General features: G+C 42.1%; 2 protein-coding genes across 5 annotated transcripts in view; one reads left to right on the plus strand and one right to left on the minus strand.

Moving 5' to 3' along the window:
• The window catches only part of PRPS1 (phosphoribosyl pyrophosphate synthetase 1), a 43,501-nt gene extending 29,689 nt beyond the window's left edge, over window positions 1-13,812 (plus strand). For 3 of the 4 annotated variants that reach the window (XM_036460769.2, XM_036460768.2, XM_036460771.2), the window contains 4 exons: window positions 1,747-1,871; window positions 5,858-6,031; window positions 11,001-11,160; window positions 12,725-13,812. In XM_036460769.2, coding sequence (XP_036316662.1) covers window positions 1,747-1,871; window positions 5,858-6,031; window positions 11,001-11,160; window positions 12,725-12,817 — 552 coding nt within the window. In that variant the 3' untranslated portion in view covers window positions 12,818-13,812. Of the gene's footprint in view, window positions 1-1,746; window positions 1,872-5,857; window positions 6,032-10,886; window positions 10,963-11,000; window positions 11,161-12,724 lie in introns of all 4 variants that reach the window. The other variant, XM_036460770.2, reaches the window with a different exon arrangement.
• A 6,497-nt stretch (window positions 13,813-20,309) lies between these two features.
• LOC118731847 (60S ribosomal protein L32-like) lies at window positions 20,310-22,648 on the minus strand. Its single transcript, XM_036460717.1, is given in 4 exon segments — window positions 20,310-20,407; window positions 20,409-20,435; window positions 20,437-20,828; window positions 22,643-22,648. Coding segments are annotated over 4 exon segments (471 nt in total). The 3' UTR covers window positions 20,310-20,361.
• Between the last annotated feature and the right edge of the window lie 4,796 nt (window positions 22,649-27,444).

A 27,444-nucleotide genomic window follows, 5' to 3' on the forward strand; every position in this document is an offset into this window, starting at 1 on the left:
TATGCTCAGGTTGTGAGCTTGATCCAGGAGGTGTGTAGGAGGCAACCAATTGATGTTTCTCTCTCATTGATATTTCTCCCTTTCTTTCTAACGTCAATTAAAAAAACATTAAAAAATTTTAATACATTTAGAGACACAGATATTAGAACCTACTTTCTAGCATAAATTCAGAATAAAAGGTGCAGAATACTACCTTACGTCTATACTTTTTATACTTTTTAAAGAGACTTTCAAATCATTATCATTAGAGGCTATGGCAATCCAGTGAAGTATAATACATAAGACACGTGATTATACCCATTTTATAGAAGAGGGACAAATTAGTTGAGAAACACAAGTAATCTATAGTAACTAATATTAGAACACAGATCTGGCTTCTAGTTACTCTCTGGGACCATCTATATATATATAAAAGCCTAAGTGTCCATCCTACCCTTTGACCAGTAGCTATGACATGCAATGACCACCAGGGGCAGATAATCAACACTCAGGCATGGAAACATGGAACAGACTGATGAATCTCAGAAGGGAGAGGGGAGGTTGGGAAGAGATTAACCAAAGATCTTATATGCATATTAGAGGCCCATACACCACTGGGGTTCATTGGCCTGGCCTATGGGGATTGGGCTGAAACCAGCCTGGTGCATGGATTCATGCACCAGTTGGGTCCCTCAGCCTGGCCTGTGGGGATCAGGCCAAAACTGGCCCAGTGTACAGATTCATGCATCAGTGGGGTCCCTTGACTTGGCCTATGGGGATCAGGCCAAAACTGACAGTCTGACATCCCCCAAGGGGGTCCCGTATTGCAAGAGGGTGCAGTTAGGCCAAGGGATCCTAGTAGTACACTTATCCATGTACTGGGCCTCTAGTTTATTATAAATATCTCCCACTAAGTTTATATACTACTAGAGGCCCGGTGCACAAGATTTGTGCACTGGCGTGGGGGGGGGGGTTTCCCTCAGCCTAGCCTGAACCCTCTTCCAGTCCCGGAACCCTCGGGAATGTCCGCCTATGGTCAGACATCTCTCCTGCAGTCCAGGGCTCTCACAGTCCTAGACCCCTTGCTCCTTACTGCCTGCCTGCAGCTAAGGTGGGAGAGGCTCCCACCATTGCGGCTGCACTCACCAGCCTTGAATCTGGCTTCTGGCTGAGTGACAGTACCCCTGTGGGAGCACACTGACCACCAGGGAGCAGCTATTGCATTGTGTCTGACCCCTGGTGGTCAGTGTGTGTCAAAGCAACAGATCGTTCCACTTTTCGGTAGGTTTGCATATTATGCTTTTATTATATAGGATAGCATCTCTAAATGGTTTACCAGTTAGCTTTTGCTCCTTAGCAAAAAGCAGTATAAACTTTTATCATCTCATAAGTAGGCACATTGGCTGGATAGTTGTGGTCCCAACTGAACTTGGTCATTTTTCTCAATAGCTCATTCCTGCCTATGGTCAGTTGTGGGTTAGCTGAGGGTTGACTTTGCCCATTATGGATGGGTTCTCTTGCACAGCCTGGATTCGAAGGGGCTGTTTTTACAGTCTCCCACATTGGGCATACCTTCTAATCAGTCTGAATGTTACAGTAAGGTGTTCTTTGGGCAAATCACTAGTCTCTTGTTAGTCATTTATAATAAAAGAGAAGGGTACACCTTAGACTCACACAATGTTACATGCCAAATTTATTCAAATAAAATAAATACATAAATGCAAGAGAAGGAAAATGAAGCAAAACTAACCCAGCTCCTTCCTGCAGGGCTTTTTTGATATCCCTGTGGACAATTTGTATGCAGAACCAGCTGTCCTGAAGTGGATAAAGGAGAATATATCTGAGTGGAGGAACTGCACTATTGTCTCACCCGATGCGGGGGGAGCTAAGAGGTATGGTCAAAATTCATATTATTCTCAGTGTATTGGGAGACTCAGACAGTTGTCAGAAAGTAATATTTTTCTATCCAAGTGGCAGTTTTTAAGTACTTCAGAATGGATGTACTGATAGCTGGGTATAGTTTTATTCCTCTTCCTGGCCTGAGTCACTATCTGAAAGATAAGGCAGCAATAGAGGGGCTCTGGATCTGGTATTGTGGCCCTGTTACCCATTAATAACTTTGCAGTCAGGGCTAGCAACACTGCTAGATGCCTATCCGAAAGGGGAGAAAATTTGGTTTTCTAATGAGTGGCACCTGCTGTAAAACCACATGATAATAATGAACTAGGAAGCTTTTATGTACTTCTAAATACTGTTGTTGGTTAGACCATTTTGATCCTTTGGATTAAAGTATTATGCAGGAAGGAAAATAAAGTGTGGTAATTTTGTGTAAACCAAAGACCTTAACATTTTAAACAAACTGCCAGGAATTGCCAGTTGCAGAGCTTTACAGCTCACATGGTGCTGACTAAGAGCTTTTGATTTCCTTAGTGGGTCACTCATTAGTAATGCATTCAAAATTGTGACACATGCTTTTCTTATTGTGGAAATAGAATGAAGAGCTACAAAACACAGATGATTAGGAAAAGCTAATTCAGATCTCTCTAAGAGCCATACAAATCTTTAGTGACTGTTTCTTTGCAAGCTCTTTCTTTCAATAACTTCAACAGCACTGATAAGCTGAGAACTTAAGTTCTGTTATTCAGCCAGATGTATGGCTTTGTCAGGCTTATGTAATTGTAATTGTCAGTTATCATCTGTAATACTAGAGACAACCTAAAAAACACCCTAATAGTAGTTGTCATACTTGTGCATTATTTTCACATCTTGCCATGGGACTTAGAAAATAGTCTCATTTGAAATAAATAATCAAGCAGGAATTTCTTTCCAAAGTGGGTTATAGAAAAGCTACCTTTAATAGATGACTTGTTGCTGCATGGTTTGGAGTGGTTTTCTTTCTTTCTTTTTTTTTTTTAAAGATGACTTTTTAATATATTTTTTATTTATTTTTTTACAGAGAGGAAAGGAGAGGGATAGAGAGTTAGAAACATCGATTAGCTGCCGCTTGCACATTCCCTTCTGGGAATGTGCCCACAACCAAGGTATATGCCCTTAACCAGAATCAAAACTGGGACCTTTCAGTCCACAGGCCAACGCTCTACCCATTGAGCTAAACTGGTTTCGGCTAAGGATAACTTTTTTAAAAGATATGTTTTTATTGATATCAGAGAGGAAGAGAGAGAGAGACATCAATGATGAGAGAGAATCATCAATTGGCTGCCTCCTCCATGCCCCCCCACTGGAGATCGAGCCCACAACCCAGGCATGTGCCTTGACCAGTAATCTGTGACCTCCTGATTCATAGGTCAAATTTAGGTTGTGTTTCACCGGGCCACACTGTCCGGGCTATAATTTTCTTACAGTGATGGATTATATTCAAAGTGAGTCTTTATCACTTCTGTGTTGGCTAGATTTTTGTAGTAGGGAAAGATCCCTGTGTATTTATGACTTGTTCATAGTTTTCCCCTCAGGGACATAGGGAGTGACTTTTTCTAGCCCTTTATGCTTTGTTGGCTTTTTTTGTATTAACAATTTGGGATACTTGAGCTAATTGATCATGAATTTGCCTTGGATAAGTAACCATTCCAAGCAGATTGGTTAGTCATTTTTAAAATATATTTTTATTGATTTCAGAGAGGAAGGAAGAGGGAGAGATAGAAACATCAATGATAAGAGAAAACCATTGATCAGCTGCCTCTTGCACATTCCACACTAGGGATTGAGCCTGCAACCTGGGCATGTGCCCTGACTGGGAATCGAACCATGACTTCCTGGCTCATAGGTCAACGCTCAACCACCAAGCCACGCCAACTGGGCCAGATTGGTTAGTCTTTATATATATATATATATATATATATATATATATATATATATATATATATATAAAATTGATTTTTTACAGAGAGGAAGGGAGAGAGATAGAGAGCTAGAAACATCGATGAGAGAGAAACATCGACCAGCTGCCTCTGGCACACCCCCTAACGGGGATGTGCCCGCAACCAATGTACATGCCCTTGACCGGAATCGAACCTGGGACCTTTCAGTCCTCAGACCGATGCTCTACCACTGAGCCAAACCGGCTTCGGCCAGATTGGTTAGTCTTGAAGTTGTGTGCCCACAGAGTAAAGTAAAATGAACACAGGGTGTGGTTCATTTAGGTCAGGGTACAAGTGTTGCCTAGTTTGTGGTTCAAACCTTGTATGTTCTCTATTATATGGTCACAGGTTCTTCCATATCTAGCACAGACTCAGATATGTGACTGTTGTCACCAGGGAAACAAAACGTAATGATCTGGTTGGAATAGTATATTAAAATAAAAGACACAGGCCTCATCACACATGATAAAAGGATGGCACAGTGGAGCAGTACACTGTCATTTGCACTGAATGGGTTTCTGTTTGAGTGAATGATATGGTATTTTGTCATCAAATTTGTCTTCCACCCTACTTTTTAGTCTGTTTTATATTATCTTGTAATTTTTATTTTATTTTTTAGTATATATTTATTGATTTCAGAGAGGAAGGGAGAGGGAGAGAGATATAAACATCAGTGATGAGAGAGAATCATTGATTGGCTACCTGCTGCAGGCCTCCCACTAGGGATTGAGTTTATAACCTGAGCATGTGCCCTTGACTGGAATCAAACCCGGGACCCCTCAGTCCACAGGCCAACACTCTTATCCACTGAGCCAAACTGGCTAGGGCATATTATCTTGTAATTTTTTTTTAAAAGAATCTGTTTTTTCTTTCTTTATTGATTCAGGTATCCCCTATTGTCTGTGTCCATTGGTTAGGCTTATATGCATGCATACAAGTCCTTTAGTTGATCTCTTCTTCCTTACCCCCACACTCCCTTAGCTTCCTTCTGAGGTTTGAGCATCTGATCGATTTTGATTTGGAAATACTTTGGCTATACATTGAGATGTCCAGTTTGCCTGGTTAATTAATATATGACTTTCTTTCTAGCAGTCATTAAACAGCTCCCAAGCTTGATATCCAGGTATAGTTGACATTGAAAATCTGTGGATCACTGAGGGGAATGTGATGAGGGGGTGGGCCCTGGAACAGGCTGAGTACTACTACTCTCCAGCCAGGTTCAAGTTTGCTTCTCACCACATCGACATGTCAAACTGGGACAGTCTCCATTCCTGGAAATCCACCAAATGAATGTCCCTTAACATTATACTACTTCTTGGAACATTGAGGACATTGTCTACCCACTACTGTAACTCAGAATGAATTCACTTAAGTTTGACTGATACATTTATAAACTATTCTCAGGTTATGGAGGCATTAGTTATAAAACCCATTTTGTGATGTTAATAAATTAGTTGCTTTCTTCCAGCCCTGGGAACTGTTTGGTTTCAAGAAGTATTCTCCCCCAGAAAACAAGCCCATTCTTTAGTCCACTTACTGATTTAAAAAAAAAATTAAATTTTTATTGATTTCAGAGAGGAAGGGAGAGAAAGAGATAGAAATATCAGTAATGAGAATCATTGACTGGCTGCCTCTTATATGGACCCTACTGGGGATCAAGCCCGCAATCCAGGCATGTGCCTGATCAGGAATCAAACCATGACCTCCTAGTTCATAGGTCAGTGCTCCACCCATTGAGCCACACTAGCTAGGTTATTGAATTTTTAATTTTTTTTTGTTTATTGAATTTAGAAAGAAAGAAAAACATGGATTTGTTGTTCCACTTATTTGTGCATTCATTGCTTGATTCTTGTATGTGCCCTGACTAGGAATTTAACCCCCAACATTACCATACTGGGACGATGCTCTAACCATCTGAGTTGCCTGGCCAGGGCTAGTCCATTTCTTTTGGTCTTACAAGCCACACACACGCAGATTTTAACTGCAGATACCCTGTTTTGCAGAGTTACCTCCATTGCAGACCGGTTGAATGTTGACTTTGCCTTGATTCATAAAGAACGGAAGAAGGCCAATGAAGTGGACCGCATGGTACTGGTAGGAGACGTGAAGGATCGGGTGGCCATTCTAGTGGATGACATGGCTGACACTTGTGGCACAATCTGCCATGCAGCTGACAAGTAAGTGCCAAGTAGTGGGGCCTATGGTTAGAAGTCAAAAGCTGACTGCTCTTTGAATGTCTTAAGCCTGCTGATTTTTTTTTTTTTAACTGAATGGAGGGATGATAACTAGCTTTGGGAGTTTTTCATCACCCTAGGCTTGAATTTCAATATGTATAAATTGATGACTATTCCTTTTCCCCTAGTTTTCCTTATTTTTTTCTTGTTATTGTGCTAAATTGTATATAATAAAAAACTTACAATTTTTAACCATTTTAAGTGTATATAGTGAGTTAAGGTAGAAATCCACAGGCTGGAATAGACATATTTATACTTTACCTAAACCAAAAAACCCTGGTCTTACACCTCTCTCTCTCTCTCTCTCTCTCTCTCTCTCTCTCTCTCTCTCTCTTTCTCTCTCTCTCTCTTTAAGCTGTTACTACCTTTATTTAATATTACTTCTCATCTCTTGCCTGTTCTAAATCGCCTTATTTTTGTTCTCTCTGCTACCAGTCACCTGTCTATTACCTTCCAAGACAATCTTTCACAATGTCTTCCCACTTGCTAATCTTTCTAAAGCTAAGGCTAAATCTCATCACTTTTCAGCTTTGAAACCTTAAGTGGCTCCCATTGTCCAAGCCACTATGGATAGCATTGTCTCTCATAACTTTTTTATTTTTATTTATTTTTTTTACCTTTGAGTGTGCCCCTTGCACAGGGCCTGGCATATAATGGGTGCTTAAAAATATTTGTGTGCTCAGTGAGTTCTGATTTGGATCCTGGAATGTACATTCATAAACTTGCTTATGTCTCTTTGTATTAGTAAGGTAATGCTAATTGCTATAATAGATCAACTCCCTGAAATGTCGGTGGCTTAACAAGATAAAGTATCTTTCTCATTCATGGTGTATTCCAATGTGAGTATTACTCTTTCAGTCATGTGGCACTGCATCTTTAACATGTGCTTTCTAAGATTACCTTGAAAGACATTTTCATTTTGGATAGCCAGAAAGGGAAAAGAGCATGAGAGATTGATTACCCAGGTAATTAAATTAAATTAATTTATTTATTTATTTAGAGAGGGAGAAAGGTAGAGCGGGGAGAGAGAGAGAGAGAAACATCAATCAGTTGCCTCCCCATACGTACCCTGACCAGGGACTGAACCCGAAACCTGGGCATGTGTCCTGACTGGGAAATAAACCAGTGATCTTTTTCATGCAAGGAACATTGCTCAACCAACTGAGCCAGGGCCTATGGAAGATTTTTATAAGCTCCGAAAAGAAGTAGTGTACATTGTAGCCACCCACATTTTGATAGCCAGAGTTAAGTCACATGGTCACACCTAACTATGCAAGCGAGGCTGGGAAATATAGTCCAGCTGTGTGTCCAGCAAGAAAAGGTGATGGCTTTTGTTAAGTGAAGCAGTCTACCACAGTTCTTTTATAAGAATTCAGATCTGTTGAAGTAAGTTCTTAGTCTGGTGCTCTATCCTTTTTTTAAAAATTGATATTTAGAGAGAGGAAAGGGTGGGAGAGAGGAAAAGAGAGAGAGAGAGAGAGAGAGAGTGAGAGAGATCCATTTCTTACCTCCTGCATGCGCCTAGACCAGCAATGAAACCCACAACCTAAGAATGTCATCTGACTAGTAATTAAAACTGCCACCTTTTGGTCTATGGAATGACACTCCAACCAACTGAAGAACACTTCAGTTCTCTCTCCTTGATATGGACTGAGAGGTAACTCCCTAAAATCTGATGCATTGAAAACCTAACCCCCAGTGTGAGACCTTTGGAGGTATTTAGGTTTGAATAAATAACGAGGGTAGGATTTTTATGATGGGATTAATGTCCTTAAGAGAATAGAGAGTTTGCTCTCCCCCCCCCCCCCTTCCCTGATGTATGTGGAGGTCAAAGAGGCCATGTGAACACACAGCGAGATGGCAGTCATTAATAAGCTAAAAGGACAAGATTCAGAAGGAAGGGGGAAAAAAGGAGAGGCAGCCATGGAGTGAAACCTGTCTTGCTACCACCTTGATCGTAGACTTTGCAGCCTCCAGAACTGAGAAATAAAATTCTGTTTAAGCCACCCAGTTTGTGGTATGGTAACCAAGCTGATCAATAATACACTACTACTACTACTACTACTACTACTACTACTTCTTCTTCTTCTTCTTCTTCTTCTTCTTCTTCTTCTTCTTCTTCTTCTTCTTCATCTTCTTCTTCTTCTTCTTCTCTCTTCTCTCATCTTCTGTCTCTCTTCCTCTTCTTCTCCTCTTCCTCCTCTTCCTCCTCCTCCCCTCCTCCTCCTCCTCTCTCCTCCCTCCTCCCCCTCCCCGTACTCTCCTCCTCTCCCTCCTCCTCCGCCTCCGTCCTCCGCCTTCGTTCTTCTTTCTTCTTCTTCTTCTTCTTCTTCTTCTTCTCCTTCTCCTCTTCCTCTCCTCCTCCTCCTCCTCCTCCTCCTCCTCCTCCTTCTTCTTCTTCTTCTTCTTCTTTTTTAAAAAATAAATCTTTATTGTTCATATTATTACAAATGTTCCTCATTTACCCCCCTCCATTGCTCCCCCTCACCAGGTTCCCACCCCACCCTCTGTCCTTTCCCCACCCCCCATTGTCCTCATGCATATGTGCACAGTTTATAATCAGTCTCTTCTCCCACCCCCTCTCCCCTTTTCCCCGAGAATCATCAGTCCACTCCCCTTCCATACCTCTGATTCTATTATATTCACCAGTTAATATTGTTCATCAGATTTTTTAATTCCCTTAGTTTTTAGATTCACTTGTTGATAGTTATGTATTTGTTGTTCATAATTTTTATCTTTATCTTCTTCCTCTTCCTAAAGAACCCCCTTCAGCAATTCATATAATTCTGGTTTGGCGGTGATGAACTCCTTTAGCTTTTTTTTTTATTCGTGAAGCTCTTTATCTGTCCTTTGATTCTGAGTGATAGCTTTGCTGGGTAGAGTATTTTTGGATTTTTGGCTGTAAGTTCTTGCTATTCATCACCTTGAATATTTCTTGCCATTCCCGTTTCTGTTGAGAAATCAGCTGACAATCGTATGGGTGCTCCTTTATAGGTAACTGCCTATTTTTCTCTTGCTGCTTTTAATATTCTCTCTTTGACTTTTGCTCTTGGAATTTTAATTATGATGTGTCTTGGTGTAGTCTTCTTTGGATTCCTTTTGTTTGGGGTTCTGTGTGCTTCCTGGACTTGTAAGTCTATTTCTTTCACCAGGTGGGGGAATTTTTCTGTCACTATTTCTTCCAGTATTCTTTCGGTATTTTGCTCTCTTCTTCTGGGATCCCCACAATTCTGATGTTGGTTCGCTTGAAGTTGACCCAGAGGTTTCTTACACTATCTTCAGCTTTCTGGATTCTCTTATCTTCTTGCTTCTTTGGAGGAATGTCCACTGGCTCTTTGTGTTCTAAGTCTTTGCCTTGATTCTTGCGATCTTCCAGTCTGTTTTTAGGACTTTATGTAATATTTTTTATTTCAGACAATGTTTTCTTCATTTCTAGTTAATTCCTTATTATTTGTAGTTGCTCCCTTTTCATATCCTCATAGGTCTCATTTATTTTATCGGCCTTTTTTAGGATATTCTTGAATAACCTTATAACTGTAGTTTTGATCTCAATGTCCATTCTTTTCTTTTCCTCCATCTGCTTCCTTTGTGTCCTGCCTCTTGTCTACATTTTAGTTGTTTTCCTGATTTATGGAATAGTTTTGTGTGCTAGGTGTTCTGGTAGAGCCCAGTAGCACAGCCTTCCAGTTACCTGCGGTGGACAGTCTTGGTGTAGCCCTTTGTGGGCTGTTTGTGCATTCTTGTTGTTAAGCCTTGCTTATTGTTGGTATCACTGGGAAGTGTTGATCTCCAAGCCAATTGGCTGTAAGGATCAGCAGTGTCTCAGCTGGAAGGGCTTCTGTACTCCGCTTGGATGGGGAGGAGTCTCGGGGTGGTGCAGACAATCTTTGGTTCCCTGTCAGTCTTGCCTTAGAAAAGTCCTGTTTGCGGTGAGTCTCGCAAGATTGGTTGCAGGCGCGCACCTCTTTGGTAAAGGCACAGACAAGCTTTGGATTCCGGCCAGTCCTCCTTAGAGAAAGCCAGCCTCTGGGAGAGCTTCTGTGCTCAGCTTGGATGGGGCGGAGTCTCAGGTTGGTGCAGACAAGCTTTGTTTTCCCTTTGGCTCCTCCCCAAGTCCCATAGTAATGGTCTCTGGCTTCACACACCTCCGAGAGATCTCTGCCTGCTGCCTGACAGTCTGGCCTCTTCGTGACTGGGGCCATCTATGAGACCAATAGGGTGATTCTGTTTTCCTCTCAAACAAGAAAGCCAGCTGCGTGTTAGCTGTCTGCCCTCTCCACGTGCTGGGAGTAAGCCAGTAGCGAACTCAGCCCGGCCTGCCCTCTCCACACACCGGGAGTCAGCCAGCAGCAATCTCTCGGCCAGCAGCAATCTTGGCCTGGCCCTCCCTCTCCGTGCACTGGGAGTAAGCCAGCGCCTTTTCGCGCGCACAGTTCTCCGTATCTTCACAGTTTCTGATGATCAGCGTGCCTTCTCTCTCCTTCCTAGATGGCCGAGCCTCCTCTCAGCTAGCCATCTGGTGCTTCAAGGCAATGCCTCCCCTGTTTTCCAGTTCTAAATTCAAATTTGTTGTGGTAGGCTGCATTCAGGTGTCTACCCTATGCCGCCATCTTGGTTTCTCCAATACACTTCTTCTTAATCAGGTTTTACAACAGGAGTGGGAAACCTTTTTTTTTCTGCCAAGGGCCATTTGGATATTTATAACTTCATTCACAGGCCATACAAAATTATCAACTTAAAAATTAGCCTGCTATATTTGGTCAAACATTTAATTAACTCATTCCTCATGCTTTGGCAGAGCCAGACCATATGATTTCCAGGGCGTTATATGGCTTGCGGGCCAGACATTCCCCAACCGTGTTCTATAGTGACAGGTAAGATTAATCAAAATCAACTCTGCTTTTTCCTATAGACTTCTTTCAGCCGGAGCCACCAGGGTTTATGCTATCTTGACTCACGGAATCTTTTCTGGCCCTGCCATTTCTCGAATTAACAATGCATGCTTTGAAGCAGTAGTGGTCACCAATACCATACCTCAGGAGGATAAGATGAAGCATTGCTCCAAAATACAGGTGAGGATGAGATTCTTGTAAAACAAACTCCACTAAGTATTCAGGAGGTGGTTATATGTGTCGAATTACCAGAAGAGTTTCTCTTTTTTCTCTTAAGGGCTTAGTCTATCATCAGGATCTGTGTTCCTAAAGTAAAACATCACATGCTTAAAAACTCAGATTGCTGGACTCAGAATCTCTGGAGGATGGAGCCTAGAAGTCTACGTTTTTGTTGTTTGTTTTAAAATATATTTTATTGCCGAAACCGGTTTGGCTCAGCGGTGGAGCGTCGGTCTGCGGACTGAAGGGTCCCGGGTTCGATTCCGGTCAAGGGCATGTACATTGGCTGCGGGCACATCCCCAGTATGTGCAGGAGGCGGCTGGTCGATGTTTCTCTCTCATCGACGTTTCTGGCTCTCTATCTCTCTCCCTCCCTCTCTGTAAAAAATCAATAAAGTATATATATATTAAAAAAAAAAAAATATATATATATATATATTTTATTGATTTTACAGAGAGCAAGGGAGAGATATATTTAGCAATATCAATGAGAGAAACATTGATCAGCTGCCTCCTGCACACCCCCTAACTGGGGATGTGCTCGCAACCAAAGTACATGCCCTTGACTGGAATCGAACCTGGGACTGTTCAGTCTACAGGCCAATGCTCTATCCACTGAGCCAAACCAGTTAGGGCTAGAAGTCCATGTTTTAACAGGCTCTTCCAGTGATCATGATACTCAAGTTTTATAGTATGTGTATGTGTGTCACTCTTAACTATTGGCCCTTGCAGACATAATGTGAATCCTTCAAACTGATGGCATAGTCCTTAGAACTCCAGTGTTTCTCAAAGTTGCTCTGGAATCAAACTTAAGTTAATTACCTAGGGTTCTTAATATGCAGATTACTTTGCTCCATCCCAGATCTACAAAACCAGATGTCCTGGGACCACTACTTTAAAGTAATTCCCCAAGTAATTATTAGGCACTCTAGTTTGGATGTTGCTGCACTAAGAGAAGGCCTTTGTTTAATTAAAAATATATACAATATTAGCTTTCTGAAATATGTAGAATTGGAGCGTTGATATTATTCTTAAAGGGTTTTTTTTCCAGCTTAAATATTCATTCTTAAAAATTTTTTAAATGTCAATCTACCACCATCTTGGTGAGTTTGAGTCAGAAATTTTCTTCTGTTCGCATTCTAACTCTATACTATGTGGTTATATTAAAAATGTTATCACCTGGGCAGAGGGGCTCAGTTGGTTGAGCATCGTCCCATGCATGGAAAGGTTATAGGTTCAATTCCTGTCCAGGACATATACCTGGGTGGCAGGTTCAATCCCCACTTAGGGCACATATGAAATTGATGTTTCTCGCCCTCGCCCTCTCTCTCCTTCCCTTCCTCTCTCTTAAGCATGTCCTCAGGTGAGGATTTAAAAAAAATGTTATAAAAAATAGCTGAGTGCAGGCTAATGAGGTGAAACAGCACAGTGAAGGACTCACATTAGACTTCTCATCATTGTCTGCAAATTGGCCAGTCATCTCTGTCTATATAATACTAACTTGGTGTTTTGCATGTCTTTCTAGGTGATCGACATTTCCATGATTCTTGCAGAAGCCATCAGGAGAACTCACAATGGGGAATCTGTTTCCTACCTGTTCAGCCATGTCCCTTTATAATAGAATATCTACTGAGGCTTTTAAAAAATAAAATGAACCCCTTCCCTTGTTTTCCCTTGGTATTTGATGAAAAATTCAGCAGAAGCCCCAGCTTGCTCCCGTAGCTTTCTACATCCCATTCTAGGTATATTAACTTTTCTCCAAAATTAGGGAAAGACAGATTGAGACTACTCAGATTTCCTACCTGCATTGTCTTATTCTGGCTTTTTTGATTTTGTGGGCCTTGCAGCTTTAACTATAACTCAACTTCTGCAAGATTTCAGACTGAAGGGTGTTGTGTGGGGGTGTTTGGATGTGTTTGAGGAAGTTCAGACTGCTTTTCATGTGAATGCTTCTGGGATTCCTAGGTTCAGAACTACTAGCAACAGAGCCAACCCCCCTCCCCCCAAATAAACAAAATAAAAAGAACAAAGCCAAACTAACTCCCTACCCCCCTTAACATGTGACAAGTTCCCCAAGGTCTATACTAATTAAGAGCCCTAGGCAGCCCAGAATCCAGCTCTGATTGCTGATTCCCTGTAAGGCAGGCAGCTCTCAGGTAGGAGCCTGAGGGAAGGCAGCACACAGTGCAGCAGATGCTTCTTGGGAGGAAAAAAGCCTGATCCCTCAACCTCTGCTAGGAAGCTGTCACTTAGTCTCTTTTGTACATGTTCCATTTCCATTTGGTTTGACCTTCAACCATCTTGACCTTTTCCTGCTTAAATACCTTCTTGGGCCCAAATGATCAGTGTACCATAGTCTTCTGGAAAGCAAACCTCACTTTTTGCTGTGTATTCTTTAACATTTACATGAGATTATTTTGCTGTAGCTTAATCTCAGCCCACTATCACTGTGGTAGAAGGTTCTAGGTGGTTTTATACTGCCTTTTGATTGAGTATTTAATTTTCATCTTATTTCCTTGGATCTGTTTGGCCTCTCAAATGACCTGAGGTTTCTGTTAAAAGATTGATGTTACTAACTCTTGTAGAGGAAACTAATAAAGTATCTGTGTGTGATTGTGGGTCTAAATCATATCTGTACTACTCTCTCTGCCACAGGATTAGTTTAGGTATCTTGCTGCCCAATGATAGTTCTTGTTCTTTGTTTCCAAACTATTAGCTGTACTGTTAAGCCAAAAGAAGACGTTGGCAGCAACTTTATTCAGCTGTAAGATCTTAAGATGTCTAGGGTTTACTTAGAACTATATATCTATAGTAATTCTGTGCATTATACCTCAATTGTAGGATGTTTAATGCCTGTGGGATCTCTAGTTCTTATTACTGGGAATTACGTATTTTCTTATTGAAAGAGAATAGCTTCTATAATTTATTTTGAACCAATTTTGCCAAATGTGAAATTTCTCTACATTAATAGTTGAGAGCCCTGATCGGTTTGGCTCAGTGGTAGAACGTCGGTCTGTGGATTGAAAGGTCCCGGGTTTGATTCCGGTCAAGAACATGTACCTTGGTTGCAGGCACATCCCCAGTAAGGGGTATGCAAGAGGCAGCTGGTCACTGTTTCTCTCTCATCGACGTTTCTAGCTCTCTATCTCTCTCCCTTCCTCTCTGTAAAAAAATCAATAAAATATATATTAAAAAAATAGTTGAGACACACATTTGGTATTTGATTTCAGCCCTTCCAAAGGTAAATGTGCAAAAATTAAGAATGAATTATAATGCACTGCAAAATTGTAAGTGAGTTTATGTATTATCAAGTGAGGGCATTTAAAAAAATATATATTTTATTGATTTTTCACAGAGATGAAGAGAGAGGGATAGAGAGTTAGAAACATCGATGAGAGAGAATCATCGATCAGCTGCCTCTTGCACACCCCCTACTGGGGATGTGCCCACAACCAAGGTACATGCCCTTGCCCGGAATCGAACCTCGGACCTTTCAGTCCGCAGACCGACGCTCTATCCACTGAGCCAAACCGGTCCGGCATGAGGGCATTTTTTTCTTTTTTTTGGGGGGGGGCGGGGGGAAGAGCTATATTCTTCTGGACTTTTATAAAGAGTGCTCCTTTATCCTGGTTCTGGTTTTGTTTCCTTTGTATTTGTTTTATGTTGAATATTGGGATAGTCATTTTACAATGAGTCTTGAAAAAAAGTGGTTCAGAAGGGACCAAAGTGACCTATGACCCTCTAGCACCCTTTTACCCAAAAATATTTGCTTTGGGAGAAGCTGGTGTGGCACACTGATGCCATAACTTGCTGATTATTTCCTGAAGTGTTGGATTCATTTATTAGAGTTTGACCATGTCAGAAAATTTTGTCATAAAACTTCTACTGTGGGCCCCCTTGGGTAATCCAGTTCCTTGGATGAGGTTTTGAGTTCATTCAAGAAAGTTCTTTGTCCTCATCTTTGATCCTTATGCCTGGGGGAAGGTCACTATTCAGTTTCTTGTGACACTCAGCAAAGTGCCATAAGTACCTCCAAGGTCATTCCTTTTTTTTCTCTCTCCAGTGGGAGAGACTCAAGTGTCCTGGATAGGAAATGATTCTTCACTGGGGAACAGTAACAGGAACAGAACTTGTGGGCTGAATGGAACTGCAGTAAGAGCACAGTTGAAACTACCCCAGGATAGCTATGTGATTAATTCTAAGCAAAAGGCATCACCAGGTTCTATTTCACATTCCCTTACCTCCTCCCAGCCTCAGAACCAACGAAGAGGGGATTAGTTGGACCAAAGCTTAGCTCATCAAGTCCCCAAGCTAATGCATTAATAAAATATTTATTTCATCTCAAATTGGGGCTGTTAGTCTCATTTCCAATTTGGAATGGAAGCATTTTCTACTAAAGGGTTTCTTTAACTTGCCCATTAATATTATGTAGTCTAATAACACGAGGTTTCTTAGAATCATGAAAAGCATGAGGTTCAATAAGAAAGCATTGTATTTCCCTCTGTCTAGCTCTTGATTGTAGGGGATAGAGAAGACTGCCCAGGAAAGGAGTCTGGTTTCTTGGTGGCACTTCCCCCCACAAACTCCTAAAGTGAGAATGAAGTAAGAAATCTCTGCACTATTGTCCAGGGCCCACCACTCAGATAGAGACCACTGAGGGAATAAGTGCCCTATTTGTGAAAAGACCCATTTCTTTTCATTTGGTGAGGAAATGGAGCCAGCCTCTGAACCTCCAGCCTTTAGCCAGATGCTTGTTTCTTCAGTTGATTGGTTCCTGGAGCCATGGGTTCCTCTGCCTTTGGTTTGTCCTTGTGCTTTCTCTGCAGGGGATTTGCTTTCATTGTCTGTGACAAGGCTTTTGCACCCAGTGCATAATAATGACCAAATAAAAATGACCAAAATAGGTTCTGTTATAGGAGGGCCATGTGTCTATGGAGTCCTATGTCATGTAGTAATTAAGGTTGCCAGGGTCATCTATATAGTCCTCCTATTCATAGCTTCAAATGAGAGAAGAGAGGATTAGAATGAACACCACCATGGGGTGGGCATACCTCATTTCCAGATTGAGGATTGACAAGTCATGTGCCTATTAATCATTTGCAGCCTTTTGCAGGTGATTATTCAAAAACACACTAGGCAGTCTCCTGCCCCTAAGAACCGTTCACTGGCCCCTGGACACTGTTGCTTGAAACGGGTGGCCTTTGTCATGGTTTAAAGGCAAAGGGTGCTAGAATTAAAGAATGTACTTTTTTGCTATGTTTTGAGGCATATTTTTCTCTTAAAGAACTTTTTCACCAGTCTGAGACTCCTTGTTTAAGAGTAGAGCAAATTACTCTCCAAATTATGATGGGCTCAATGTTTCATAGAATCTTGGTTCTAACATTTCTTCTGAATCACCTTTTTTAATGTCTAGGTCTTTGAAGGAACAACTGCAGAGGAGCTAAGATGTTAATGGGCATATTCAGACAAACAGTGCTTTAGGATCTGGGCACATTCAGTTGGAGGACGGGATAACCATGTGTTTTGAGTGTGGAATTGAAATGTGGTAAGGAATATAAGGAGTAATCTGAAGAAGTGATGGTCTTTCCTTAAAACTTCAGGAAATTCATTAGATCCAGCAGACCTTTGGTAACAGTTGTTCGGTTGCTGCTCTACATGCCCCCCAAGATTGCAAAGTAAAGGGCTTTCAGGTGCTGGACAGATCTTTACTGCCTCACACTTCCTAAGACTGATGGTCTTAACACTGAGGGCCATGAGAAAGAAGACACTTCCTAACTACCACCTTCTATTCCTCTCTCCCGGACTCTCTTGCTCTGAGGCCTGGATGCCCTTAGCCTCTGATGTTCTTAAGTAGATCTTGCCAAAAAGCTTCATAGGCCCTCTATTCTAGAGGATATTTCCTTGGATTTTTGCTTGTGGAGTGAAAGGGAAGAAGAGACAAAGGGGCAGAGTAGGTTTTTCCATCCCAACCCTTGGTAACCTTACCAGCTCCAGAGCCTCAGAAACTGGGGTAACTCCTTGTTCCTACTGACTCCATGCAGGTGTGATCCTCTTTACTATTGGTCTATTGTTTGCCCCTTGGTGACAGCCTGATGTCACTGCCCCAAGCCCTAAGGGAAACCAGTGGATCACCACTGGCCACCTAAGTTAGGCTCTTCCATCTTTTCTCTTTCTTGAGCTCTTGTCCCCAACATATTTTCTCCAATAGCCCAGTTAGCAACTATAGAATTAAACATGAAAGGAGGGGAAGCTCATTTTGAAGCAAAAATATCTGAAACTGTGCAGTGTGACAATAGGCCTTACTCCCATTCCCCTCACCCTCAAATTTTTCCCAACTGGTTCAATTCTTATATTCTTCAAGTTTCCATAGCCAACCTCAGCTGTTCACTAACTGCTGCAGCTGGGTCTTGTTGCTTCACCCGTATAGTTCCATGAGCTAACTCACATCTTGTGGTTTTGATTCACGGACTGAATATAAAACAAAACAGGGCTTCCAGGATTGACCAATTGATTTCACTTGGGCAATACCCTGACCAGAGGTTTTTGACCTCCAGTATATAAATCAGCCTAGAGGCACACCACCCAACTTTAGTCATCACTGTCAAAGTTCCTGGTAGAGCCTCTAATGATGTAGTGGGAACTTTGAGGTGTGGAAGGGGCTGCAGCAAAGCAAGGGAGGAGCATCCAGGGGAGGGCTGCCCAGCAGTTGAAGCCTGGCTGAGGACACTCCCCTCCAGTCCCTTTCCTGCATCCACCCCCTGGCCCACGGGACCTGGCACTACTTCCTAACTGCCACTAGTGAGGAGGGTAGGGACACCTGGGAAAAAATGGCTTGGGACTTGAGATGTGGCATGAGGAGCAGCCTCAGTCCAGGTCCCCTCTTCCTCTTTACATTGCCAGAAGCCCAGGTGACAACAGGAGGGCCAATTCTTACTCATTCAGCAGAAGGAAAGTCCATAAAGTGTAAGTATAATCTGCGGTTCTCTTGTCTAAATGGGGAACAGGACATCAACTTGGTGTGATAAGGACTATGATTAGGGAAGAGCGAGGTCTGATGGGAGCACAGGAAGGGGCACCTAAGCCAGTGTTGGGAATCATGGAAAGCTTCCTTGAGAAAATTATTTTGACTCTTGAAGCAGTTGATTAGAAGTTAGCCAAAGATGGAGTGGGGAGAAGGGTATTTCAGGCAAACAGAATAGTGTGTGCTTATCTGGACACCCAAAAGAATGTGGCTAGAATGTGAGTGTGTGTGTGTGTGTGTGTGTGTGTGTGTGTGTGTGTGTGTGTTGGGGGGGGGGGGTAGGCTGAGCTATGATGAGGGATGGGGCTGTGAGACCAGATCATGAAGGATCTTATAAATAGAGTGATCATACATCTATTGTCCCAGCATACTTATTAATAGCATCCACTTTCATTCTTAAGTGTCCTGATTTGGATGATATGGTAACCCAACTTATAAAACTAAGGAGTTTCAACTTTATCATGGGAGCAAATGAGGAGCCAGAAAGGAGAGACAATATTTAACTTGATTGGCAATAATGTGAAAAATGGATTGGGTGGGGGCAAGAGTGAAGAAAGGCAGACCAGTTAGGAAGCCCTGCAGTTTTCCAAGTGAGAGATGAGGGTAACAAGGGCAAGAGAAGTGCTGGTGAAGAGACCAATATACAATATATTTTGGAGGAAAATGTAACAGCATTTGGTGATGTGTTGATGTAAGAATTGAGGGAAGAGTAGACCAGGACAGTTTCTATTTTTTCTGGCCTGAGTTCCTGGTGGATGCTGGTATTGTGGAATATGAGGGATGATGCTAAGTTTAAGTAGTCTAGGGGACCTCACCGGTAGGACTCAACCAGCAGCCATTGCAGTCAGCAGATAGATTAAGGTCATCAATACATTTTTGCAAATATCCTCTCCAGATAGTCAAGAAATGGTGGGGCTTGCTTTATGTATCCTGGGTGTTTTAATGCAAAGGACAAGTAAAAGTGGGAGAGGTTATGGAACAGGAATAAAACTAGGGAATAATAAAGAAAGGTAAAAGCTTTTAAGCACATAACATAAAAATCCAAATTACAGGTTACCTAAAGGATAAAGATAAATAGAAGCCAACAAAGAAGGCTCTAGAAGAGATGTGGGTCTTTTTTTGAACTGTGGACAGTTTATAATAGCATTACAGACAATTTGGGAAATGTGTGTAAAAAGCCTTAACCCATAATCTGACGCTTCATTACAATGACTGTTATTTTGATGTATTTGGAAGGTATGCATGAGTGAAGCAAGAGTGGTAGCAGGTTAAGCAAAGAAAATCTACGGTAATAGTTTAACAGGGTCCAAGGTCAGACTTGGAAGGCTACATCAGTAACCCAGATATGGAATGGCAATCAGGGCCTCAATGAAAAGAGGGGCAAGGGCTTCAAAAAACAGAACAGAGAGTCCCCATGCCTTTATTTAAATTAAAATGTTTACTTTGAGATATGTACGGTTGTCTCGTGCCCTTTACCTGACTTCTCCCAATTGTAACATCTTGCAGAATCAATACAGAAGAGACAAAGCAGTGCCATCACCCCAAGGAGCCCCCACTGACCCTTGTATAGCCATAGCATTCCCTCCTACTCTCTTCCCTCTTTAACCCCTGATAACTACTAATCTTCTTTATTTCCACAATTTTGTCATTTCAAGAATCAGAGCATGTAGCCTTTGGGGATTTACCTTTTTTTTTTCAATCTAATTCCCTGTAAAAAAAAAATATATATATATATATATATATATATATAATTTAAGAGAGAGGAGGGGAGAGGGAGAGATATATAGAAACATCAATGATGCGAGAGAACCATTGACTGGCTGTCTCCTGCATGCCCCAAACGGGATCGAGCCCCAAACCCAGATTTGCTCTGACTAGGAATCGAACTGACTTTCTGGTTCGTATGTCTACACTCAACTACTGAGCCACGCCAGCTGGGCTAATTCTCTGTAGTTTTATCCAAGTTGCATATATCAATAATTTGTTCTTTTCTAGTGTGAATAGAATTCCATCATATATATGTACCACAGTTGGTTTAATAATTCATTCACTGAAGGACATATGTGTTTCCAGTTTTGGACTTTTTTTATGGCAGAATTTTATGATTTTATTAACACAAATTCAATGTGTACACAATCTGTCTATTCATTTTCTTCGCTGCGCAGTGTGGCATTGGGATTGGTGACTGATGGCCTGCTGAGCTGCTCTTTCCACTGGCTTTGCGTTTCTTTGAGGAGACGTTGTGAGCAATCTCAGCACAGTGAGATCTGCTGCACAGCAGCAGCACTTCAAGCTCCTTGACATTATGGACCGGAAACTTCCGAAAGCCATTGGGCAGCATGTGCTTTGTTTTCTTGTTGCTACCATAGCCAATGTTGGGCATCAAGATCTGGCCCTTGAATCTTCTCCGCACCCTATTGTCAATGCCTCTGGGTTTCCGCCAGTTCCACTTATTTTTGACATATCGGTCTGACTGGTGCCAGATGAACTTCTTGATCCTCTTTTTGACAATCTTGGGTTTCACGAGGGGTCTGAGGGCAGCTATGGTGCCGAGTAGGAGATGGCTGCCACTTCCGTAGGCAGCGCCGAGGAAGAAGCCAATTTTGGACTGTTAAGAATAAAACTGGCCCTGGCTTAATTTGTTAGCGCATCATCCTGATATGCCAAATTGTGGGTTCAATCCCTGATCAGGGCACATACAAGAATCAACCAAGGAATACATAAGCAAATGGAACAATCTCTCTCTCTCTCTCTCTCTCTCTCTCTCTCTCTCTCTCTCTCTCTCTCTCTCTCTCTCTCTCTCTCCCCCCCCCCTTGCTCTCTCTCAAATCAAAAAATAAAACTCCTATGAACATTGATGTACAGATTTTTGTGTAAATATGAGTTTTTACTTCTCTGAGATAAACACCAAAAAATGTAGTTGCTGAGTTATATGGTAGATGCATGCTTAGTTATTTCAAGAAACTGCCAAACTGATTTTCACAGTGGCTGTACTATTTTATATTTCTACCAGCCCAGAATGGTCCAGTTTCTCACCAGCCTTTGGTGGTGTTGCTGTTTTGTTGTTGTTGTTGTTTTTAGTTTTTGTTGAGCCATTCTGATAGGTATATTGCAATCTCTTATTATAGCTTATTTGTATTTCTTTAATGGCTGATGATGAACAATTTTTTCATGTGTTTATTTGCCATCCTTTCTATCCTCTGATGAAGTGTCTGTCAAATGTTTTTGGATCTTATTTAAGCCTTTGTTTTAACTGGTTCCCTCTGACACCACTCCAGCAAGGAAGGAGGGGGTGGGGTACCACCTCATGACTACCAGCTGGGGGTCCAAAATTAAAGGTACCCACTCAGTCCCCATTGATAACCAAGTTAGGAACCTCCCTGTTACTGATAGGAGAAGATGGGAGTCCCAGCCTCCACTAGGCCTCAACTGATACTTCCTGGCTGGGAGGGATAGGAGTTCCTCATTACTGCCCCCACACAGCCTCCCCTGACACCACAGGATGAGGAGGGCATGGCCTCATTACTGCTGGGTGATGAGAAAGTCATAGCTCCCCACTAGATTTATAAACATCGATGAGAGAGAATCATCAACCAGCTGCCTCTTGCACACCCCCTACTGGGGATGTGCAGGCAACCAAGGTATATGCCCTTGACCGGGAATCAAACCCGGGAGGGACCTTTCAGTCCACAGTCTGACGCTCTATCCACTGAGCCAAACCGGTTTCAGCTCCCCACTAGATCTGACACCACCCAGCCAGGAAGGGAAAAGTCACCTTGTAACTGCCTAGTGGGGGTGGAAATCTCCTAGCTTGCCATGAGGTCTCCAATGACACCCCTAGAGGGAAGCCTTGATACCATTCATCAGGGATGAAAGTCCCAGCTCCATACTAGGCCTGTTCTAACATTCCCTGATAGGGGTAAAGGGCAGGGAGCTGGGGGGCAGGGTGTCTTTTCAGCCTGAAATTAAAGTATCTTCTCCCTACTAGCTCCTTTGCTGGCAGGGGTGGGATCATAGTTTTTCCTGTAGTGTTTAGTTACAGCAGAGAAATTAATATCTATAGTTTTCTGTCTTCCTAGGCTAGGGGTGTCGAACTCAATCAGAGAAGGGGCCAAAATCTAAAATCCAGCCTAAATCGCGGGCTGAATGGTTTACTGAACAGTCATAAACTGTCATTGTGATGGAAACGCAGCGAAGTGCAGTGATGACAGTGCGGTGCGGGCCACATTGCAAGGCCTGGCGGGATGGATTTGGCCTGCGGGCCTTGTGTTTGACACATGTGTCCTAGGCTGTGCCTTTCCTAGAGAGAGACAACTTTTGCTGAAGTTTTTTTCTGTCTGCATTCATTGGTATTTCCAGATTGTCAGCCTCTTCAACCAAGTCTGGAATATATGAGACAAGAAGGAAACCCAGGGAACTCACCATCATATTGTTTCTTGAGTCCACAACCCCTGTTTTAGTCTGCTTTCTTTCTACTTTTTAGGGTCTTCTATGGTTATTTCATATATACTGTCCAGAGTTTTCTGTGGTACTTAGTAGAAGGAAAAGGCTACTCCATCTTCCCAGACTCAGAATGCTTTAAAAAAAAACAAACAAACAAAAAACCCCAAAACTTTATATTGACATAAAACACACAAGAAAGTGCATATTTGATAATTATAGCTCAATAAAATTTCACAAACATGCATAGACTCATATCCAAAAACAACATTACCAGCACCCCAGAAGTCCCTTTTCACAACCTTCAGCCACAACTCCCCACACTAGAGTAGTTTCTACCTCTTAAAAGAAGGACATTGAAAACTTGCAGCCTATTCTGACTGGCTTAAAGCTCTCTCTCGTGTGTTGAGCATAGACCTGTGGTTGTTGGCAAAAAAAACTATCAATTTGATTTTCTTACCTAGGCACCTTAGGCTTGTAAGTCCTTGACACCCGGGTTCAAATTTGGGCTCCATTGTTTACCAAAAGTATAGTGTAGTGACCTAACCGGTTTGGCTCAGTGGATAGAGCATCGGCCTGCGGACTCAAGGGTCTCAGGTTCAATTCCGGTCAAGGGCATGTACCTTGGTTGCGGGCACATCCCCAGTAGGGGGTGTACAGGAGGCAACTGATCAATGTTTCTTATCGATGTTTCTAACTTTCTATCCCTCTTCCTTCCTTTCTGTAAAAATTCAATAAAATATATATATATTTTTAAACAGTACAGTGTAGTGACTGAGAGCATGGGCTTTGGAGTCAAACCGAGTACAAATTCCAATTCTATCACTTTTCGATATGTAGCCTAGGAAAAGGGACAGTACCAACCTTGTGGTGTTGTCATGAAGATTAAATTAACATTCATGTGAACTGTTTTTTGTTCATTTAGTTATTTTTATTAAGTCTTTAAATTCAAGTGATTCTTTTAAAAAAATATGTTTCTAAATGATTTTTTAGAGAGGAAGGGATAAGGATAGAGATAGAAACAATCTGCTGCCTCCTACATGCCCCCCACAGGGGACTGAGTCCGCAACCCAGCATGTGCCCTGACAGGGAATTGAACTGGCGGCCTTTTGGTTTCTGGGTCAGTGCTCAACCATTGAGCAATACCAGCCAGGCTCATGTGAGCTGTTTCAATGGTGCTGGGTATATAAGCCAACCCTCAATCAATGGTAGGAATTACTGTTACTAGTATTAGGACCCTTGTGAATATTAAATGATATAAATTATGTGAAGTACCTGCTACAGTTCCTGGCACTCAATCTCTTTTTATTTTTTAATCTTTATTGTTGAAAGTATTACATATGTCTCTCTTTTCCCCCATTGACTCCCTCTAGCCTGCCCCTGCCCTTTCTACACCACCCCCCAGGCTTTCAGCACCCTATTGTCTGTGTCCATGGGTTATGCATATATGCATACAAGGTTTTTGGTTAATTACCTCCCACCTAGCCATCCTCCCCCACATTCCTTCTGAGATTCCCCACTGTCTTCCATGGTTCCAAGTCTCTGGATCCACTTAGTTCATCAATTTATTTTGTTATTTATATTCCACATATGAGCACCATCATGTGATATTTGTTTTTCTCTGACTGACTTATTTCACTTAGCATGATACTCTCCAGGTCCCTTTATGCTGTCTCAAAGGATAAGAAATTCTTTTTTACTGCTGCATAGTATTCCATTGTATAAATGTATCAAAGCTACTTTATCCATTCATCTACTGATGGGCACTTGGGATGTTTCCAGATCTTATCTATTGTAAATTGTCCTAGTACTCAGTCTTTGTTCTCTTCTTTCCTACCTACAGGGGAACAAGGAGTTGTATCAATTGTAACTTTAGCCTATGGGTTGGAGGGAGGTTGAGGAAAAACTTCAGTGGGGAGAGTAGCTGTGCTTTAGTGTCCTGCTCAGGGCTTCTGGGAATATGCAATGTGTTTCCTTTTGACAGATTTTCTTCCCTTGCTTAGGAACAAGGTCAGCTTCCACTGTCTTCATTTATGCCCCTACTGGGGACTTTTACTAATGAAGGACTACATGGAGCAGAAAGCAATGCTGATAGGAAAGCCATCCTCTTCATGGCCCCTAGCTCAAACACAATTCTACTTTCCTCTTACTTTGGTGGAGTAAAGTTCCTGAAGAGTCCTAGGCTAATATAACTTCATGTCCTAGCTTGGCCCCTATGAATCCTTTCCTCTCTCTGGCAAATGGTATCAGCTGCCTTTGCCCAGGCCTGCCTCAGTGAAATGAGAAGGTGGTTCCCAGTACCCAAATTTAGGGATTAAGGGGAGAGTTTGTCACTAAATATCCAAAATGTGATTTTATATTACCTTCATTTTCAAACTATGTTATCACATATTGTGAGAAGAGAAGGAAATTATATATATATAATTTATATATAATTGATTTTTTACAGAGAGGAAGGGAGAGGGAAAGAGTTAGAAACATCGATGAGAGAGAAACATCAATAAGCTGCCTCTTGCACATTCCCTACTGGGGATGTGCTCGTAACCAAGGTACATGCCCTTGACCAGAATTGAACCTGGGACCCTTGAGTCTGCAGGCCTATGCTCTATCCACTGAGCCAAACTGGTTAGGGCAAAATAGTATCTTAAAGATAAACATAATTAAGGCATTACAGCTCTCCAAAGTTTGGGGGTCAGCTAGCCACTCTCATAATTGAATGTAGTTTATGAACTCCTAACCATCTTGTGTTGTTGAGAAATTTGCTATAACCTCCAGATTTAAGGCATTGTCCTTCTCTCTGCAGACAGCAGAGGGCCTCATTAGCACAAACTCAATGTCACTGGCAAATACATGGAAAGGGAAGCTTGCCAAAGTTCTAGAAGCTCAGTAAAATTTTGATGAACAGAAATGTGAAAGCAAATTGTCTATGCAGCTTAATTCGCTTAAAAATTTTCAGAGTTAATAGAGGTTACACAGAACCTTCTAAGTGTTCCACTCCTTGTGGTTGAAAATTCATCCAAAATTCCTAAGTCATCTTCACTGCCTCAACTTGTAATAGGAATCCTGAGTAGAGTTTCCAGATTTAAGAAAGAAAAACACAGGGTATCAAATGTTTACTCTAATTAATCACTCAAAACCATAAAAATATCAGAAGAAAACAGAGGCAGTAAAATCTTGGACATTTCTCAGCAATATTTTTTTTTCTAATATAATACCTCAAGCAAGAGGAAACAAAAGCAAAAATAAAATGGTACTATATCAAACTAGAATGTTTTTGCACAGCAAAGGAAACCATCAACAAAATGGAAAGACAACCCACTAAATGGGAGAACATATTTGTCAATAATACAATATATCTGAGAAGGGGTTAATATCCAAAATTTATAAAGAACTTATAAAACTCAACCACACACATGCACAAAAAAATGGGCAAAAGACCTGAATAGACACTTCTCCAAAGAGGACATACAGATGGCTAATATACATATGAAAAGATGCTCAATGTCACTAATCATCAAAGAAATGCAAATTAAAACTATAATGAGATACTTCATACCTGCCAGAATGGCTATCATTGATAAATCAACAAACATGTGCTGGTGAGGATGTGGAGAAAAGGGAACCTTAGTGCACTGTTGGTGGGAATGCAGACTGATGCAGTCACTATGGAAAACTATGGAATTTTCTCAAAAAATTAAAAATGGAACTGCTGTTTGACCCAGTGATCCACTTCTGGGAACATATCCTAAAAACCCAAAAACAGCAATTAGAATATATACACCCCTATGTTTATAGCAGCGTTATTTACACTAGCTAATATTTGGAAACAGTGCAAGTGCCCATCAGTAGATGAATAGATTAAAAAAAAAAAAAAACTGGTTCATTTACACAATGGAATACTATGCAGCTGTGAAAAAAGGATCTCTTACCCTTTGGGCCAGCATGGATGGACTTGGAGATTATTATGCTAAGTTAAATAAGCCCAACAGAGAAAGGCAAATATCACATTATCTCACTTATCTGTGGAATCTAATGAACAAGATGAATTGACCAATAAAATAAGTTCTGAGACTTAGAGGCATGGAACAGACTGACATATCTCAGGGTGGTGGTTGGGGGGACGAGAAGAAATAAACCAAGGAACTTACTTACTAGAGACCCGGTGCACAAAATTTGTGCACAGTGGGAGTGGGGGGGGGGTCTCTCAGCCTGGCCTGCACCCTCCAATCCGGGAACCTCGGGGGATGTCCGACTGCTTCTTGCAATTCGGGGCCATTGGCTCCTAACCACTTGCCTGTCTTGCCTGCTTGATTGCTCCTAACCACCTCTACCTGCCTGCCTGATTACCCCTAACTGCTACCCTGCTGGCCTGATTGCTCTTAACCGCCTCTGCCTCACCCCGCATCCAGGACCCAGGATTCCCTCCTCTGACTGGTCACAGGCACCCAGGACCTGGGCCGGCTTCACCCAGGCTGGCTGAAGCCACAGGAGACTGAGGGCTGGTGGCTTCACTCAGGCCACAGCCGCAGGCACCCGGGACCGCGGGGCAGGCAGCTTGTCCCTCTCCTGGGCCATAGGTGCAGGTGCAGCCACTGGTGCCTAGGACCACAGGGTGGGCAGCTTGTCCCTCTCCCGGGCTGCAGGTGCAAATGCAGGCACGGCCACTGGTGCTGGGGACTGTCGGGGGTTGGGTGGCTTGTCCCTCTCCCAGGCTGTAGCCTGGCTGGTCCCCATTCCTCATGAGCTCATTTGTGTCTGGCTGGTCCCCATTCCTCTCTCCCCAG

Source organism: Pipistrellus kuhlii, unplaced genomic scaffold (assembly GCF_014108245.1).
Source record: "Pipistrellus kuhlii isolate mPipKuh1 unplaced genomic scaffold, mPipKuh1.p scaffold_m20_p_33, whole genome shotgun sequence".
In the NCBI taxonomy this organism is placed as follows: Eukaryota; Metazoa; Chordata; class Mammalia; order Chiroptera; family Vespertilionidae; genus Pipistrellus; species Pipistrellus kuhlii.